The 18351-nt window shown below is 31.1% G+C and overlaps 1 protein-coding gene across 1 annotated transcript in view; it reads right to left on the minus strand.

The window, feature by feature from the left end:
* The window catches only part of LOC134681147 (integrator complex subunit 2-like), a 24287-nt gene continuing 5936 nt past the window's right edge, over nt 1-18351 (minus strand). The window contains exons 7-22 of the mRNA XM_063540603.1: nt 17887-18050; nt 17216-17341; nt 16513-16584; nt 14689-14797; nt 11971-12039; nt 10387-10521; nt 9487-9814; nt 8911-9037; nt 6878-7011; nt 6123-6324; nt 5271-5399; nt 4252-4468; nt 3762-3872; nt 3073-3180; nt 1518-1623; nt 1-786 (exon numbers count right to left, since the gene is read on the minus strand). Coding sequence (XP_063396673.1) covers nt 458-786; nt 1518-1623; nt 3073-3180; nt 3762-3872; nt 4252-4468; nt 5271-5399; nt 6123-6324; nt 6878-7011; nt 8911-9037; nt 9487-9814; nt 10387-10521; nt 11971-12039; nt 14689-14797; nt 16513-16584; nt 17216-17341; nt 17887-18050 — 2466 coding nt within the window. The 3' untranslated portion in view covers nt 1-457. The remainder of the gene's footprint in view (nt 787-1517; nt 1624-3072; nt 3181-3761; nt 3873-4251; nt 4469-5270; nt 5400-6122; nt 6325-6877; nt 7012-8910; nt 9038-9486; nt 9815-10386; nt 10522-11970; nt 12040-14688; nt 14798-16512; nt 16585-17215; nt 17342-17886; nt 18051-18351) is intronic.

Raw genomic sequence — 18351 nt, forward strand, 5'->3', positions numbered from 1 at the left:
CCTTTTTACTGTAAAAAGAGCAGATCTTCCTTCAAAATTCTCTGACATATGAAAATTATTATTACAAATAACAATGGTAGGTTCCATGTCAGAGTAACAGTTCCATAACTTCAATGAATGAATGTTCAATATGTCGTTGCTATGGTAACAACTAAGAGTAAATATTCCTTGTTACTATGGACTTCTTTACAATATTAAAGAAAGCTTATCAGACTATGTCGTGTAGTTCTATATATTGTTGATATGGTAACTACTAAGAGTAAATATTCCTTGTGACTATGGACTTCTTTACGATATTAGAGAAAGTTTATCAGACTATGTCGTGTAGTTCTATATATTGTTGATATGGTAACTACTAAGAGTAAATATTCCTTGTGACTATGGACTTCTTTACGATATTAGAGAAAGTTTATCAGACTATGCCGTGTAGTTCTATATGTTGTTGCTATGGTTACTACTATGAGTAAATATTCCTTGTGACTATGGATTTCTTTACGATATTAGAGAAAGTTTTCCTGACTAAGCCATGTAACTCTTCAAATTGTACAGTGAGTTCAGGTGTAAGTAAACTATATCTTGATTTCTTTTTGCTTGGTTCAAAGTTCAAATCTGTCTGTTCTGTTGCTATGATATTACTGTTACATGATAACTGAGAAACACAGACTCTACCAAGTTGTAATAATAGGGAAGTCACATCCTCAAACAATGGTGGGAAAGCCTGACACACCTTGACTAAATATGGAACGGTCTCAAGGAAAAACTCCAATTTGTCACCAGCTCCCAACACTGCAAAGAAAAAAAAAATTGTTATTACATAAATGAGCCCTAAATATAAACAAGCATAAAAACATTCATGTGATTGAATACCTGAAAGGTGATAAAAGGCCAGCGGCAAATACAAGATGGATAATCATATGGTCAGATCATATGTTTTCCTAAATCATATGAAATCGTACTATGCATGCTTTTTCAATGGAAATTGTGACATCATTCTAAAAAGAACAAAAACCAATGAGACGAGGATAATGATGACATCCTAATGAGAGTAATCACATAACTTGAAGGTTACAGTCTGGTTGTTTAAGTAACATGTCTTTCAGGGTATATGACACTTGTTAATTGATGATTATATAAAAAAGAAGATGTGGTATGATTGCCAATGCAACAACTGTCCACAAGAGAACAAAATGACACATAAGTTTATTTATCAGTAAAATCCAAATTGTTCCAAAAAACTTCAGATGCCATTACAACGGAACGTAGAATCACTATGTCTTACTTTGACAATAAAATGTTGCTGGATAGACAAAAACATTAATAGAACAATGACAAATAGTTATATACTTACCATTAACCATAGTAAACATAACGTTAATAAGACAATGACATATAGCTTTATACTTACCATTAACCATAGTAAACAAAACATTAATAGGACAATGACATATAGGTTCATGCTTACCATTAACCATGATAGTAAACAAAACATGGACAATGACATATAGGTTCATACTTACCATTAACCATAGTAAACATAACATTAACAGCTAACTTGGCAATGTTTAGAGATTTAGGCAAGGCATATTGGCAACATAAATGGGCCATCATCTTAATGGCAAATATCTGTAAAATAAAGAGGAATCTTATAAAAAATACCTCTTCGTCTTCAATTGATACATTTATGAAAATAAAATTTAATTAAAAAAAAGAAATTGAAAGTGTCCAAAAATTATTTAATTTTCAGAATATCAACATAAATCCATCTAAATATGCATTATTTCATATCAACAGATTTAGCACTTTAAGTTGGCTTTTAGTAATTGCAAATATTCTTGAATATTGTATTATCAACCCTACTTTTCTAGTGTTAAACAAGAATGTGTCCACAGTACATGGATGCCCCACTTGCACTATCATTTTCTATGTTTAGTGGACCGTGAAGTTGGAATAAATTCTCTAATTTGGCATTAAAATTAGAATGATGTTATCAAAGGGAACATGTACACTAAGTGTCAAGTTGATTGGACTTCTACTTTATCAAAAACTACCTTGACCAAAATCTTTCACCTGAAATTTGCACTATCATTTTCTATGTTCAGTGAACCGTAAAATTGGGGTCAAAACTCTAATTTGGCATTTAAATTAGAAAGATCATATCATAGGGCACATGTATACTAAGTTTCAAGTTAATTGGACTTCAACTTCATCAAAAACTACCTTAACCAAAAACTTTAACATGAAGCGGGACGGACGGACGGACGGACGGACAGACGGACGCACAGAGAGATGCACAGAGAGATGCACAGACTGACGGACGGACGAACGAACGGAGGCACAGACCAGAAAACATAATGCCCCTCTACTATCGTAGGTGGGGCATAAAAACAATTTTAATACATTTTTATACTTAAATCTTCTATATAGATATAGGAAAATGTGGTATGAGTGCCAATGAGAAAACTCTCCATCCAAGTCACAATTTATTAAAGTAAACTATTACAGATATGTTGTCTGCTCTATGGTCAGGTTGTTGTCTCTTTGACACATTCTCCATTTCCATTCTCAATTTTATTATAGATCAAGGTATGGTCGTGAACACGGAGACTAGGCTCAAACAGAAATTCAAGCTATAAAGGGCCCCCAAAATTACTAGTGTAAAACCATTTAAACGGGAAAAGCAACAGTCTAATCTATATAAAAAACGATATATATGCCTATTTGTGTTTCTTTAATTTGTTGACTAATTATTTTGTTTTTATAGTGATTAAGATTATAACACGACTGCTTTACCCTTATTTTTGACATTTTCACCTATTATGTCTGTTTGTTTTTCTTCACACATCATTGTCAATGTAATGAAATTTAATGTGACTGCCATACAAGTGAGAAGTTTAGCTAGCTATAAAACTAGGTTTAATTCAAAATTTTCTACATAAGAAAATGCCGATACCAAGTCAGGAATATTAGAGTTGATATCCATTTGCTTGATATGTTTGAGCTTTTGATTTTGCCATTTGATTAGGGACTTTCCGTTTTGAATTTAAAATTTGATATATATAAACATTTAATTACCTGTTTATGCATCTGAGGCTGACTCAGTAATTCTGGTACAAAGTCTAAACAGATATGCATGGAAGGTATCCCTGGTACAGTTATATTTAGTAATTCTTCAGGATACCCCTGTTCCAAAAATAACCAAATGATTTATATAAAGAAGGAATCCCTGGTAAAGTTATATTTAGTTATTCTTCAGAATAACCTGTTCCAAAAATAACCAATTGATTCAACTATAGAATGAATCCCTAGTACAGTTATATTTGGTAGTTCTTCAGGATACCTCTATTCCAAAAATAACTAAATAATTATATAGAATGAAATTATTCATAAAGCATTCACAATTACTCGACATTAAAAAAACTCCTGTAGAATTTTGACATCAAAATAGAAAATGTCTGACACCACAATGGATAAGTGATTGTTGTTTGCATCGAAAGTTGAAGTGTCACAGGTTTTCAAATAGAAATAAGGTCTATTGAAAAAATTAACAAAGAAACTTCATCTGATTCTCTTCAGAAGTCAATTGTAATTTCAAAAAATATTGAGATTTCTAGGAATGTGGTTAATGCGACTTGGTGAGTATGGCAATAAAAACTAGCATTCTGATAACTACAACATAGATCTGTAAGCAGATTTTAATCAAAATTGCTTTTCTTTAACTTGCATTTTCGTCCATTCTTAATTTCCAGTATTACAAATCTTACCTGGAAATGTATAAGTTTAGCGAGGTGGGGATCAGAAATAAATATTTTATGGATGAACGAGCAGATAACACATTGAATTTCTCTTCTGTTGTGGAGCAGACCTTCTTCTTCCTAAAATAAAAAATAATACAAATTATCACAGATGTCTTCATCAAATCAGCTGACTTCTGGGGTTTCACACATAATTTTAAGTATTAAAACAAACTTTTTGCAGAAATTTCTGTTTCTGCTCCATGACCATCAGACATAAGTATGATTTCATCTTGTTAAATCAGATAATCTATAATATTCTAATTATGGATCTAACACATCTTCTGATTGGCTGAAACATTTTGTTTATCAGCACATAGACATCATTTTTTTTTAATGCCTGTGATGTCAAAGTTTTTTCATGATTTACTACTTAAAAATGGAATTTTCAAAATGTCTTTAATCTTTGATATTATTTTAAATTAAAAGTTCAATGAAACAAAAGTAGATATTTGAATACCTCATCTTCCTTTGGTAGACAACATTCTAAGAGTATTTGTACAACAGCACTATCTTGAGCCATGATGAGTGCATTCTTCAGATCTCTTCTCTCCTGATCCGTCTGACTGGCATGGTCAAGGATTGGGTTGACCAGTGTGTGGTTATGTAGATAGACCTTAGATGCCTGCATGTACGCCGACAGAATACACAGTACTATCTCTAATATTGGTGGACATCTAGATTTAAAACAAACACTAACCTTTATTTTTGTCTTTAATGAATCTACTTAGTTTCAAATTTTCTTTAAAACTGGTTGATATCAATATTTTATGAGTAGCCTATTTACTTCACATTTAATGTAATTAGTTCTAACCATACTAAATTATTTTCAAAAATATGTCTGAGTTTCCCGTATATGCAAAAATATGCAAATTATATGCAAATGTTCTTTACCCTGCTGATAATGGATTATGATTCCATTAATGCTAAGATAGATTTAAAATCAGATTCTTAGTTACACAATCTTAACATGAAATTCAAAATTTCCCAATTTTGCTATGCATTTTTAAAATTGTCCAAGCATGACTTGGGGTGGTTTTGTGGACATTTTCACTTCTTGTCATATACATGTACATTTGTATATCAAATATAAGCAAACAGACATATAATTTAGTATGATTAGAATGGTATGGGCTTTGCTCATTGTTTAAGGCCATGTAGTGACCTATAGTTGTTAATTTCTATGTCATTTTGGTCTCTTGTGGACAGTTGTCTCATTGGCAAGCATACCACATCTTCTTTTTTTATATATCTCTTTTCTCCTAATCAAAGTACTGCCTGGTCATTTTCATCTCTGGACCAAATTTCATTGTTTTAAGTATCAGCAGAACTGTTTTTGTATGGTAGTGATTGAAGAGCACGCATGTACACATCTTTCAAATATAACAGCCACTTCTGAATGATTATTGGGTCCAAGTTAGACCAAGTTATAAAAGAAAATAAAAAGACTAATAAATGTTTGCTATAAAGGGTACTTACCTGTATACTCTATTGTCACACCTGAGTATTATTAGTGGGTCTATAGTCACATCATTTTCTGTATACTGTGTAATGACTGCTCCCCTTTTATTACTTTCTCTTAAAGCATTAACTGTAGCTAGTCTAATACTGAAAGTAAACAATTTATTTCCGTTTATTCCAAGCAATAATAATATCAAAATGATTAAATCTGAAACTTATGTTATTTCCTTTCAGTACTTGGGGATACTTTATTTCACATTGAGATTTTTCTAGCCCAATTTGTGGCTTTTAATTTCGCTTTTTTTTAATTTTCTAGATGTAATTAGACTAGGAAAGATCCAAACTTTTTTAACATTTTTGGCACGATTTATATTTTTGTTAATTTTTCTTCTTACCAAAGTTGTAAAATAAATCGCTTGCAAAATAAGTTGGTTTACAGTTGGTGTAACATATACCAATAAAGAGTGCACATGTTACAACTGATCACTATTTATCTGCAGACCAAATATAAAGTCATTGTGTTCACTTGTATTGCAGAAATTTGAAACAAAACATTTTGAATTTTTTCAACTTATTGAAAGTTTAAGGTATAGGCATACAGGAAAAAGATATCTGACAGATCCAAAGAGGATCACATTTTCCAACTCATCACAAGTCGTTCACAAAATAGGAATTTGCAATACAGCATAGGGCCTCCCAAAAAAAAAAGACTGACACAAAAATCACCTAAAGAACATATCAACAGCTAGCTCACTTTTGAGAAATAATAACTTGACATTTTGTATAGACTATTGTTCAATTGATTTTCAGCTTTTTGTGTTGTTTTCTTATAGTTATACATGTCTACCCATCTATATCTATTATTCTTACCTTCTAGGGGATATAGAATGTAGTTTGATCCAGACCTTCCTGACAAGGTCAACAACTTTCCTGGGAATTCTTGTGTCTAAAATTAGAATCAAACAACCCAGGAACTTGTCTGAGAACTGTAGTATGGTGTCTGCTGGCATTCTTAATAAGGTCTGTAAGGCTACAATCATTTCTGATGTTCTCAAGGGTAAACCATCTATAGCTAAAAATAGAACAAAATAAAATATGATAAAATATATCTAGACCAAAAGTCATTCTGATATACAAGCACCAAACTATCTCTATATACAAATCTTAAAACAGTTTTCTGTCTGTTCTTTTTTGTGTTATAAGATTATTGCCACATTTTAATCAAATCAAAACTTTTCATCATACCTGGTATTCAGGTATCTTGACTGTCTGTATGATAAAAAAAATTCTGTGATTGATTGTATTGTTATAACCTTGTAGAAACTATTCCAGGTGAAAGCTGTCTTTGTGAGGAATTATATTTCTTGTGATATTGAATGTATTGTTATTACCATGTTAAAACTGTTCAAGGGTGATAGTTGTCTGAGAAAGGATTGATATTTCCTGTGATATTGGCTGTATTGTTATTACCTTGTTAAAACTGTTCCAGAGTTATAGTTGTTTTAGTGAGGGGTGACATTTTCTGAGATATTGACTATATTGTTACCTTGTAGAAACTATTCCAGGGTGATAGTTGTCTTTGTAAGGGGTGATATTTCCTGTGATATTGACTATATTGTTATTACCTTGTTGAAACTGTTCCAGGGTGATAACTGTTTTAGTGAGGGGTGATATTTCCTGAGATATTGACTGTATTGTCAGACTCTCCTCTAACCAATCTTCTATTGTACAGAGATGTGGATAATGTGTTACCAGTAATCTACATAATAATCAATAGACCTATATTTACCAAGGGAAAAAAAGTTTGCATACCCAGTTGGGCCTAGAACAAAAGTCCAATAATACAGCTAGACACAACTTGAAACTTAGATAAAGTCTCTTAGGTTGTTGTCAGGAAACCAAATGGGAATGTTTTAACAAAAGGACAGCCAATATTCATTGTACATTATTTAATTGAACTCAAATTCATCATCAAGCATCAAATTTTCCCCACAGTCATTAAAATACAGATCATATTTTCAAGCTTTACACACAAGGATCTGAAAACGTTCTTTTCTTCTTTCTGTTTTAAAGACATTCTGGGATTCTTTGGTTTTGTAGGATAAATACACTCCCTCCAAAATATTAAGTCTGGAATTTCATTTGCTGTTTTATTGGTTACCAGAACAGAAAATCAAACAGATTGTTATCAGGTCCTTGTAAGCATAGCTTGAACATATCTCTATTTTATTGAGATGATTTTACCAATGTCAATATGCCCATCAAGTGTAATGCATATTTGATTATATTTTCAAAAGCTTACACTATATAACTGGAATAGGATCCCAGTTAGGGCAACCAGTCCGGTACCTACGAATGTAGTTCTTAAAAAAATATATAACTTTTATCATAAATTGTGTAGTGTTATTATTTCACTAGTTCTGTAACTGAATGTAGATTTATTTGAAAGGGTAGGCTTTCTAGTTTGAATTTCTGTAAAAATTTTGATTGATTTAAATGTAATCTGGCGTCAGGACATAGAGTAAATTGCCTAAATTCTAGTCTTTATTCTTCCCCGGAAGTAGACACACTGCCGGTCATGAGGCACTGAGATTGTACTTAGACACTTCAAAATGAATGTCTAACATGAACCAGAAGTCCCAAGGTGGCTATCAAAATTATTTATTGAACAGGACCCTATGTATTTACTATGATTTTCAATGTGTTCCAATGGGGCAAATAAATGGGTCCCCGTTCAAACTACTGCAATTGTAAAACAATGTATTTATACTAATGGAAAATTAACAAATGATCCAGAGTTTATCTTGGCATGATACATGAAATTACCCATTAGTCCTTTAGATTGTAAATTTTGAAATTATTGGGTGCATTTATTAATGCCATTGTTGAATAATCGACACAAATGCTCAGTTGAATCATTATTATTTCAGGAAAAGTTTCATTCAAATAATGCTGTCAAAATTTTAAATTGCTTTTATCTATTTTTGCAACACTTCTATCAACACAATTTTGCAAAATTCAAGACATCGATTTAAATTTTTAATAATAGTATTTTTTTATTTTTTTTAAATGTAATAATATCTTTATTTCATATTTGCTGTAACAATTTACTAAGTTTACAGCTTGTAACTTAGTATCCCTCTTGTTAGTTTACCTAATAGTTTAGGGAAACACTATTTGGTAAGATATAACTTATTCATAATATTAGTATCTATAGTATAATTGATTTCACAATTATATAAAATAAATATTGTGAATACACATACAGATCTTTGTTAAAAATTTCTTGTCTTTTTTTTTATACATTAACTTTTCTGGATTTTTTTCCGTTATCAATTTTATCAAATGATCTGTGTTCCATTGAAAGAAATTGGGCATAGTTTTGGTTCGGCAATCATGTGCGTTATCGCATTATCAAGTGTGTCTAAATATTCTTATATAAACAGGATTTAACTTATATAAAATTTGGTAAGTATACAATTTTTGTTTAAATTTCTACTGATCTATTGTATGTCGTCGTGTATATGTATTACACAAGTTAAATCATTTATTTAAGCTTGCACAATTCACAATATTTGTCTACACTATGAATAAATTATTAAATAATTGTGATTATACATGTTTATTAACAGTATATCCTGATGTCCCCAACACTTACTTCAATAATGAGGGGAATAGTCCAGGATACTGATGTTGATTTTTCTGAGCTTGTTGTAGTAAGAAATTAATAGGAATCTTAGAGAGGACTCCATCTGGGTAGGTCTTTACTTTTCTGTCTCCTGCAACTGATAAATAACGTGGTGACATTTATAAAGTATATTATTCTCAGTATATGCATACCCAATAAAAACTGATTATAGTAAAAAGTTAAATGTCGTGCTTGGCACACCTCCATTTGTAATTGAAAGTATAAGCAATGAGAAGTTTTTTCCACTTGATCTTTGTAAAAATAATTAAATCATGAGATTTTAAAGTTTTCTCATTAACTTTAGAATATTAAGGCTTTTTTTTACTTCAGGGATAGGTTACCATAGCTGTATTTGGCAAAGCTTTCAGAAATATTTGGTCCTCAATGTTCTAAAACCTTGCCCTTTATTAGGCCTTTTCAACTTTTTTATATTTGGGCGTCACTGATGAGTCTTTTGTAGACAGAATGTGGGTCTGGCGCAAATACAGAATTTCAATCCTGGTCTCTATGATGAGTTTATTTACTTGACCATTAATTTATAATTACCTATTATTTTCATATGATTCAGAACTGTATCCTCGTACAACAGCAGATAATACAACACAATTAACTGTGGTGTCAAGTTATAGACTGAGTTATCTCCCTTCTGACTGGATGCAGAGTTATCTTCCTGACTAAATGAGTTATCTCCCCTACTCTGACCAAACACTGATGATTTATACACATCCAAAACTTCCTGGTTACTCAGTGGTTCATTGAGATGGTCAGTCTTTGTACTTTTGATGATGATTGAGTTCACATAGACCTCAATAAGGGAGGGTAGTAAATTGTGGAGTGGACATCCACTACTACAGATCTGTCTGTAAATCCAGTCCTGTAAAAATTAAATCTCAATAAGGGAAGGTAGAAATTATGGGGTGGACATCCACTACTACAGATCTGTCTGTAGATCCAGTCCTGTAAAAGTTAAATCTCAATAAAGGAAAGTAGTAAATTATGGAGTGGACATCCACTACTACAGATCTGTCTGTAGATCCAGTCCTGTAAAAATTAAATAATAATGCAGTGAATTCATTTATATCTCTTTCTCTTCTTATTTTAAATTCCTTCAGCAAGATTATCACATTTGTGTCACCTACTAAAATGTCTGTAAATTTGAATATTGTTGGGATTGTTGAAGAATTGACAAAAATGTGTTTTTCAATATTGTGATTTCCAGAAAATCTACATAAAGATGTATCATTTACAAAAATGTGTGTTCGTATTATTGGGATACTCACCTTCGTTGCATTTTTTGCTTTATTAAAAACCTCACAATAATTTTTAATTGCACATTAGTTGATTCACAGTATATTTCAGAGACCATTTTTCATGTAGTGATATCCATTTTTTTAATATACAAGCATTTTAAAAAGATTCTTCACTTGTTTAATGAGAATAACTTACTTTTATAGGAACTTTGTATTTTGAAAAGGATCTTGTTTTCAGAAGCTGATAAACACTGTTGATTGGTAGATACCCTGTCATGTGACCATTCAAATTAGGTGTAACTGGTACCTTGACTGCATGTGTAGTTACAACCTACAAAATAAAACCAGATCTTAACTTGCTAACATTCACTGATGTGTGACATGAAGAGTTCATATTACCCTATTTAGGTGATCTAAATTTTCAATGTAGGAGGAAAGTCCTTAGAAGTTCTTTATTAAGAATAACTGTTAACAAAAGTTTAAGATATTTTCCAAACACTAAGGATTTTTTACCATAGAAATAGATTATCAAACATCAGTGATTAGCCTTCTTGAATTTGGGTCCTTATTGCACTTTAACTTCATACTTTATTTTGACTTTAAATCTTTTTTTATTTCATGCATATAACTGATTTTTTTTTTTAGAAAGAACACAAGTCTAGCATACCAGGGATCTCCATGGATGAAAATTGAACAATGGAGGAACTTTCACCATCACAAACTGTGTCTACGCCATACAGTGTAACATGATCGAAAGTATTTAATCCTCCATATAAGGAATGGTGAACATGCTATTTCATTGAATATTCAAATCACTTTTTTTTTTAATTTTCATTATAAATATTTTCAATAATTGCCGTTTGTAAACATTCAACGGCCAAGCCTTCATGGTCCCCCTTTAGTAGATAGTTTTCTTGCTAATTTTGGTAATTGTTATGGGGATTAAAAATCATGTGGAGCTTATTTTTCACTGTAAAATTCAGAAGTCATGAACCCAATAGGCATTACGGGTATGGGTCATTTACAGCAACAACAAAACAATGTGTATGGGTTATGTAAACGGTTAAGGAAATTTGTAAAGCAAATGTTGACAAATGAAAAGGTTTTTCATGACTTTATCTAGCAAATTGATGCTATGCAACATGCATCTTTTGAGCCTGAATAAAAACCGGAAACACAGATGTATCATTTTGATTGTAAAAAACGAAATGAATTCGGAATCACAATACGAAATTTCTTTACAGAAAATATTGAGTTTTCACTCTTTAACTTTTAAAATAATTCTATAGTACCCTTACAGCAGAACTCGAGTTATTTGTGATGAAATAATAATATATGATACATAATTTTAATCCTGTTACATGTATTTATAATAATAAAATTGAAAATGGAAATGGGGAACATGTCAAAGAGACAACAAATCGACCATAGAAAAAAACAAGACCAGAAGGTCACCAACAGGTCTTCAATGTAGCGAGAAATTCCCACACCCGGAGGTGTCCTTCAGCTGGCCCCTAAAAAAATATATACTAGTTCAGTGATAATGAAGCCATACTAATTTCCAAATTGTACACAAGAAGTCTATATAGAAATGATATCCCTTCTTCAGCTGAAGCACATCTCTGGATGCAAGAGTTTCTTGTTGCATTGAAGAACCATTAGTGACCTTTGGCTGTTGTCTGCTATTTTGTTGTGTTGTTGTCTCTTTAACACATTCCCTATTCCCATTCTCAATTTTTGCAAACCACTTTCTATACCTCTCTAGCCTTGTTTTACATACCTGTTCTTTGAATATCTCCTGAGTAAATATCTGTCTTAGTCTAGATAACGCATTTCCCTTCACTGGAGCCTGAAATCATTTACAATAGATAATTCACAGTAGGCACTTTATAAATCAAGGTCATGGGTTAAATCATAAACTAGTGCAGGGACTTTCTATACTAAAGGGACTGGTCACTTATAACAATGTCTATACACATAATCAGACTGATCTTGGCCGTAGCTGATGTCACTTAGCTTTATCATTTCACATTTATGAAGTGTTCTTTATAAGTATATGTTCAAATTCAACAAAAAATCGTTTTTATGAAATTTCATTCATTTTGTAATTGCAAAATGCTGTTTTTCAAAAGATTTCTCGGATCGTTTTTTTAAATATTGATCTTTGAACTTTGAGGTATTTGCTCGTTGAATTTTTTCAGTAGCTGCCATCTTGTTTGATATGTAAACCATTTTACACAACTGGGATGTTCTTCAAAACAATACATCTAAGTTTAATTATTCATCATTCTTTCAAAATCTTATATTTTTTGTTATCGTAAATGGCTTTTAATCAGATTTTTCTATTAGCAACTAATAATAATTATATAATTACAATGTCCTGTGAAATATGCAAATAACTACTAGCATCGTATATCAGAGAGTTTATTGTTGGGTGGTAGCTTTAAACAGGCTGCTTAGTAATCAGTTAAAATCAATAAAGACAAGTCTTGTTAGTATAGAAAGTCCCTGACTAGTGTTAGTACAATTTATTAAAGCACTAAAGTAATAAAAGAGAATTCTTGTTATTTTTATAACCATATACTATAAGTTGTTTACATTTATTGTTATCATATCAGTCAATTTGGTTGAGGAAAAATGTCCTCTTTCAACAGATTATGTCATGCTTTCAACAGTACACATCAAATTTCATATCTAGATTTTTAAGATGTTGGTTTTTTTTTCTGTAAAAAAATAACACATTACAATACAATATTCTCATTATACTGAGTATGAACTCAATGATGAGAAAATAACAAAGATTACAGTACACCAATGAGGGAACATAGCATAGAACTTAAAGTATATAACATCAAAAGTGAAAATAACCTTTAAATTTCAAACAATAACCATTAGTTATCTCCCTTTGAACATAAATTTAGTCTAATTTTGTTTTAGAAAGATCTCATGAAGAATATGTTAGAAATAACAACATGTTCAATCCATTCTAAATGAAAACATAGAGGTAAACAAATTGATATGAGTAAAAGATATAAACCTTGCATGATTCATGTTAAATGACGGACATTTTGTGCATGTCAATGATCCCGTTATATCATAGGTTGATTCTTTTAAATTGCCTAACCAATTATTTGTTTAAATCAAACAACAGAAATCCTTAGTTAAAAAAAGTGTAGTACATTGTAGATACAAATTACTGTGGATTCATTCATATTCATGGGTACCATATTTCGTGGATAGATGAAAACTTGCATATTTGTTTATACATGAATTTGTTGTTTTGGCAAAGTCTACATATATGTCTGTAGAAAACTTGTATTTCGTTTCAAATCTAAATTTGTGGTCCCCCTGAACCCAAGAAAATTGTTATTCAATGAATATCGATAAATCCACATTAACATGGGTCATAACATAATGAAAAATGTTTGAGTTATCTCCCTGCTAATGATGCATTTAAAAGAAAAATATTCCTGTACACTGCTTTGTCATGTTATAAGTTCATCGATGGTTATAAAAACATAAAACATTTCTTTTCTCATTCAATTTTAAAATCAGGCATCTTTTTTTATATAAGAAAAACAAAAACTTTGAAGTTATTTAAATCTTTTATGCCTTTTCAACATAGTATTAATACTATTTTATATGTTTCCAATTTTTTAACAACTCAATAAGTGAGCTGAATATCAGACACTTTCTGACACCAAAAAAAAAATATTTTTAAGGCAAGTTTAATTATACAAAACTTGCCTCCAAAAGACCAATTAACCCTCAAAATGCAAATCATTCTAACTTTAAGTTTCTGCATAAGTTGTATCCTTTGGAATGTTTGTTCTTATGTGTCGAAACAAAAAAGCCAAAACATTAATATATCAAATAAAAAATGTTTTTTACACAGCCAATTTTGCATAGGTACTATTTGTGTACTTAAAATCTGTAGTACTGAAATTTTACTTTTGATATAAGTACTATTTCTTTACTTTAAAATTATTGTACTATTTACGTACCTTTATTTTACAGTACTTGATTGGTACTTAAAATTTTAGTACAGAAATAATACCAAAAGCGATCACAATATTCCATGTTTGAATTCATAATTTAAAGAGATTTAAAATAGACATACTATCAAAATGCTGTAAATGTAACGTTGTTACCAAAAATATGTAGTACTTAAATTTTTAAGTACAAATCAAGTACAAAACCCTTGTACTGTAAAATACAGGTACCTAAATAGTACAATAATTTTGAAGTAACAAAATAGTACTGAATATTAGAAGAAGATTTCCAGTACTACGGATTTTTGGTACAGACATAGTACCAGACATAGTACCTATGCAAAAGAAGCTTTGTAGTATATATTGGTAAAAAAAAAAAAATTAAATTCGGGACCTTGGGATATCATGTTTTTAAACCTGGGAATTGGGGATCAGGACCCCTCCTACCCCCCTCACAGAACAACAAATCGATACCAACATACACTTAAACAGCATTTTTTTTTTACCTTCATGCCCAATGTGGAACTGACTAATTCTCCAATGGCTGTTGTATTGTTACTATGGAAATGAATAGCAATCAAAAATAACATTTCTCCATAACTATCACCAACAGTTCTGAAAAATATGGAAATAAAAATAGTAAAAAAACATACCGCCAACTGTCAGTATTTGCGGGGGATTTCCCCCATGGAGGCTCACAAATGGAAATTTTGTAAGATCAACTTTGTCCACTATTTCAAAGAAAACAATTAATTTAACAATGGCAATGAGGTTGTTAAAGCAGGAAGAAGCCAAAAAAACACATTAGAATATATTTGAAAGCCCCTTGAAGGTTTTGTAGGACTATATAAACCATCTTTCACGTAAAAACCCCATGGGAATTTTGAAAAGTTGACAGGTATGAAAAAAGTGCTGGCATTGTCTCTAAAAATATGAGTTCCTCACCAAAACACATTTAAAACCCTTGTTTTGCTATTAGAAACCCAATAATCTATGTGATCAATAGATTAACACCAAACAACCCCAATCCAAAACAAAGATATATTGATAGAAAAAAAGAAAATGACTTTTGTAAAATAAACAGTACAACTATTAGCCACTATCAATGATATTGTGATAAAGAGGATTGTTCAGTCTAGTCATTTGTATCCGTGGTTACTAATTAATGTGGAATTAGGATTATGTATTTTGGTGAATATTTGATGCCTGCATACATTTCTTTTTTGTTTTCTTTAACAATGAAATTTGTAGGTAGCCATGAGTATTATAAAATATACTAAATCCATTACATCACTATTACAATTAAAATGAATTAGCAAATATTTTACTAAAATCATTTAAAGTAATAATATAAACAACACTATGCAATTTTGTATACTAGTAAATATTCAATAAAGTGAACTTTAATCATGCTTTTGAATAAAAGCTTAATCAAGATCAAAAGAATCAGACGCCACAACCAGAGCGTTTAGGAGTGTCGTAAACGGAAGGTGCTAGGCAGTACCGGCACGGTTCAATCGTTTACAAAGTCTGGTAGGAAATGAAGTGATTTACAATGCAAAATGAACTGAAAACATGTACATGAAGTTGTCGCGTTCTCAGTCTGTTAAGGAAATAGAAAGTAATTAACAGTGCAAAAACAGCCCATCAGTTTAAAATTCTCAGAACGGAAATAAGGAAATAAAAAATTATCGATTATGTAATTTTTATCAATACCTAAAGAAACAAAGGAAGTATGATAAATGGAAGGAAGTCAGCTTCCAGTTTCAATAGTTGTGTTTTTATTTTACAATAGCAGAGGCGGGTTCAGGAAATTGATTTTGAAGGGAGATTGTTTATGCTGATTTCAAAGTCATTATTACATATTAATTCGATAGTCATGTATAATTTTTCATTTTACTTCAATTATATATTTCAGAGTTTGGAATGACGTTCATTATCACTGAACTAGTACACGTATTTGTTTAAGGGCCAGCTGAAGCACGTTTCTGGGTGCAGGATTTTCTCACTGCATTGACGACTAATTGGTGGCCTTGGCTGCCTTCTGCTCTTAGGTTGGGTTTTTGTCTCTTACACCTTCCCCGTTTCCATTTTCAATTGTACAGCTATGTTTTGAGTTTTGGAGAAATAAAAATTGATTTATGAACAGCAATATGCAATAAAATTTAAGTTTTTTGGGGCAATTATTTGACCAGGTCAGGGAACCCACAACCTCCAGTACTCAAGGCGAGCATGTTTATACTAGACTAATGAGGCAGTGTGTATTGATATAAATATGAAGGGACATTTCTTCTTTGTTTACACAATGTGTTACTGATTGCTGAACTCACTGCTCAAATTCCTCCTGTCTATCCATCAGCCATCGAATCCATTCTATGACATGCTTCTCTTGTTCACCATTCCTATCAAAGTAGACATAACATGATATAATACTAGAAAATCAAGATATCGTAATAATAAAATATGTTTTTTGTTGTTTTGCTTATATAAATTTCTGGTAATGTATTTCTAGCAACAAAGAGACAAATAGGGTATAGTGATGGGTGCCATCAACAATTTTATATTGTGGATCATTATGCCATGCGTCAGTACAGAACTTCTAGAAATTTCCAGGGTTGATAACATTTAGAAGATTAAGCAGATGCAGATCCAGGATTTTGAAAAGGTGGACAGCAGATTCTTAAACTAGTCAAAATTTGAAGTGGAACTAGTAAAAATTCTTGATTATTAATAAATGAAGCTCTGAAAAGGAGGCTGAGTCACAAAATATAAACATGAACACAATATCTTTTAAACAACTAGTATTTATGCTTTTAGTGAAATACCAAGAAACTGAACATTCAAACTTTCAACTGTATACTTGTATCTACCTGCATTATCAATATTATTAAAGTAATATACAAGTCTACAAATGTACATCATAAAGTTATCTTTAATTATTCTAAAAGTAATAAATTCAAGATCTTAAAATGCAGAAATCTTTAAATTAAAAAAAAAACTATTTTGAACTTGAATTTTCAACATGGAACTTACGTTAGAAGATAAGGACACAACATGATCATAGACAATCCAAGGGAGACAAATCTTGATCCAGCTTTATTCTGTAGTGGATGTGATGTTACAAGTCGCAAAAGTAATCTCATTTCTTCATCAGAAAATCTGGAATAAATAGAGAATAAAATATAGCTAGTTGGAACTACATTTCATCAGAAAATCTGGAATAAAGAGAGAAAAAAATACAGCTAGTTGGAACTACATTTCATCAGAAAATCTGGAATAAAATAAGAATAAAATATAGCTAATTGGAATATTTCATCTGAAAAGCAAACCAAATTAATATTGATAAATACTTTAGCTTCAGGTTTTATCAAGCATGCTTAGGCTGTATGGACTTTGCTCATTGTTGAAGGCCTTACAGTGACCTATAGCTGTTAATTTCTGTATCATTTGGTATCTTGTGGAGAGTTGTCTCATTGGCAATCAAACCACATTTTCTTATTTATATTATTTGTCAACTGTGGTGGCCAATTCAGGGGTTCTACAGGGTGTCACTTCCCTTTGAACAAATTCTTAGCTAATTCAAAGTTTAAATGTGCATCTTTTAGTATTTTTAATAAGAAGAATCATTCATTTTACTATCAAAACCCTTGTATCAATTGGTTTTCACTTTTTGGGGTTTTTTTTACGATGTTTATGATACATACTTAAGTCCACCCATGCCTTTCAGTACACAGTATAGTCTGATGAAGGAGCTGGCTTGTAGTATATCACTGATAGGCTCTCGTCCTGCTGGTAGTATTGAGACTAGATGTTCTAACAGATGATGTCTTAGTGCCTGAAGTGTGGAAGCTTGAGGATCCTGTCTTTTCTGAGGAAAAAATAAATAAATATTAATCAGTAGTTTCTTCTTTCTTCCATTTACTTTTGTGACTAACTTCATTTGAGAATTAGTGAACCAGAAATTTAAATTTTCATCAATTTACAATTTCATATAAGTTTGTATGTACAATTAATAAATACCATAACATTAACTATCACAAACTACAATTTTTTTATTCAATGCATTACAATCTGTAAGCACCCAAATACTCAAGGATTTATATAAGGGCTTTATTTCCACAATTCTTAGTTAAAAAAATAAATAAATTATTATTATACATAAGCTTGGT

This window comes from Mytilus trossulus, chromosome 8 (assembly GCF_036588685.1).
Source record: "Mytilus trossulus isolate FHL-02 chromosome 8, PNRI_Mtr1.1.1.hap1, whole genome shotgun sequence".
NCBI lineage: Eukaryota > Metazoa > Mollusca > Bivalvia > Mytilida > Mytilidae > Mytilus > Mytilus trossulus.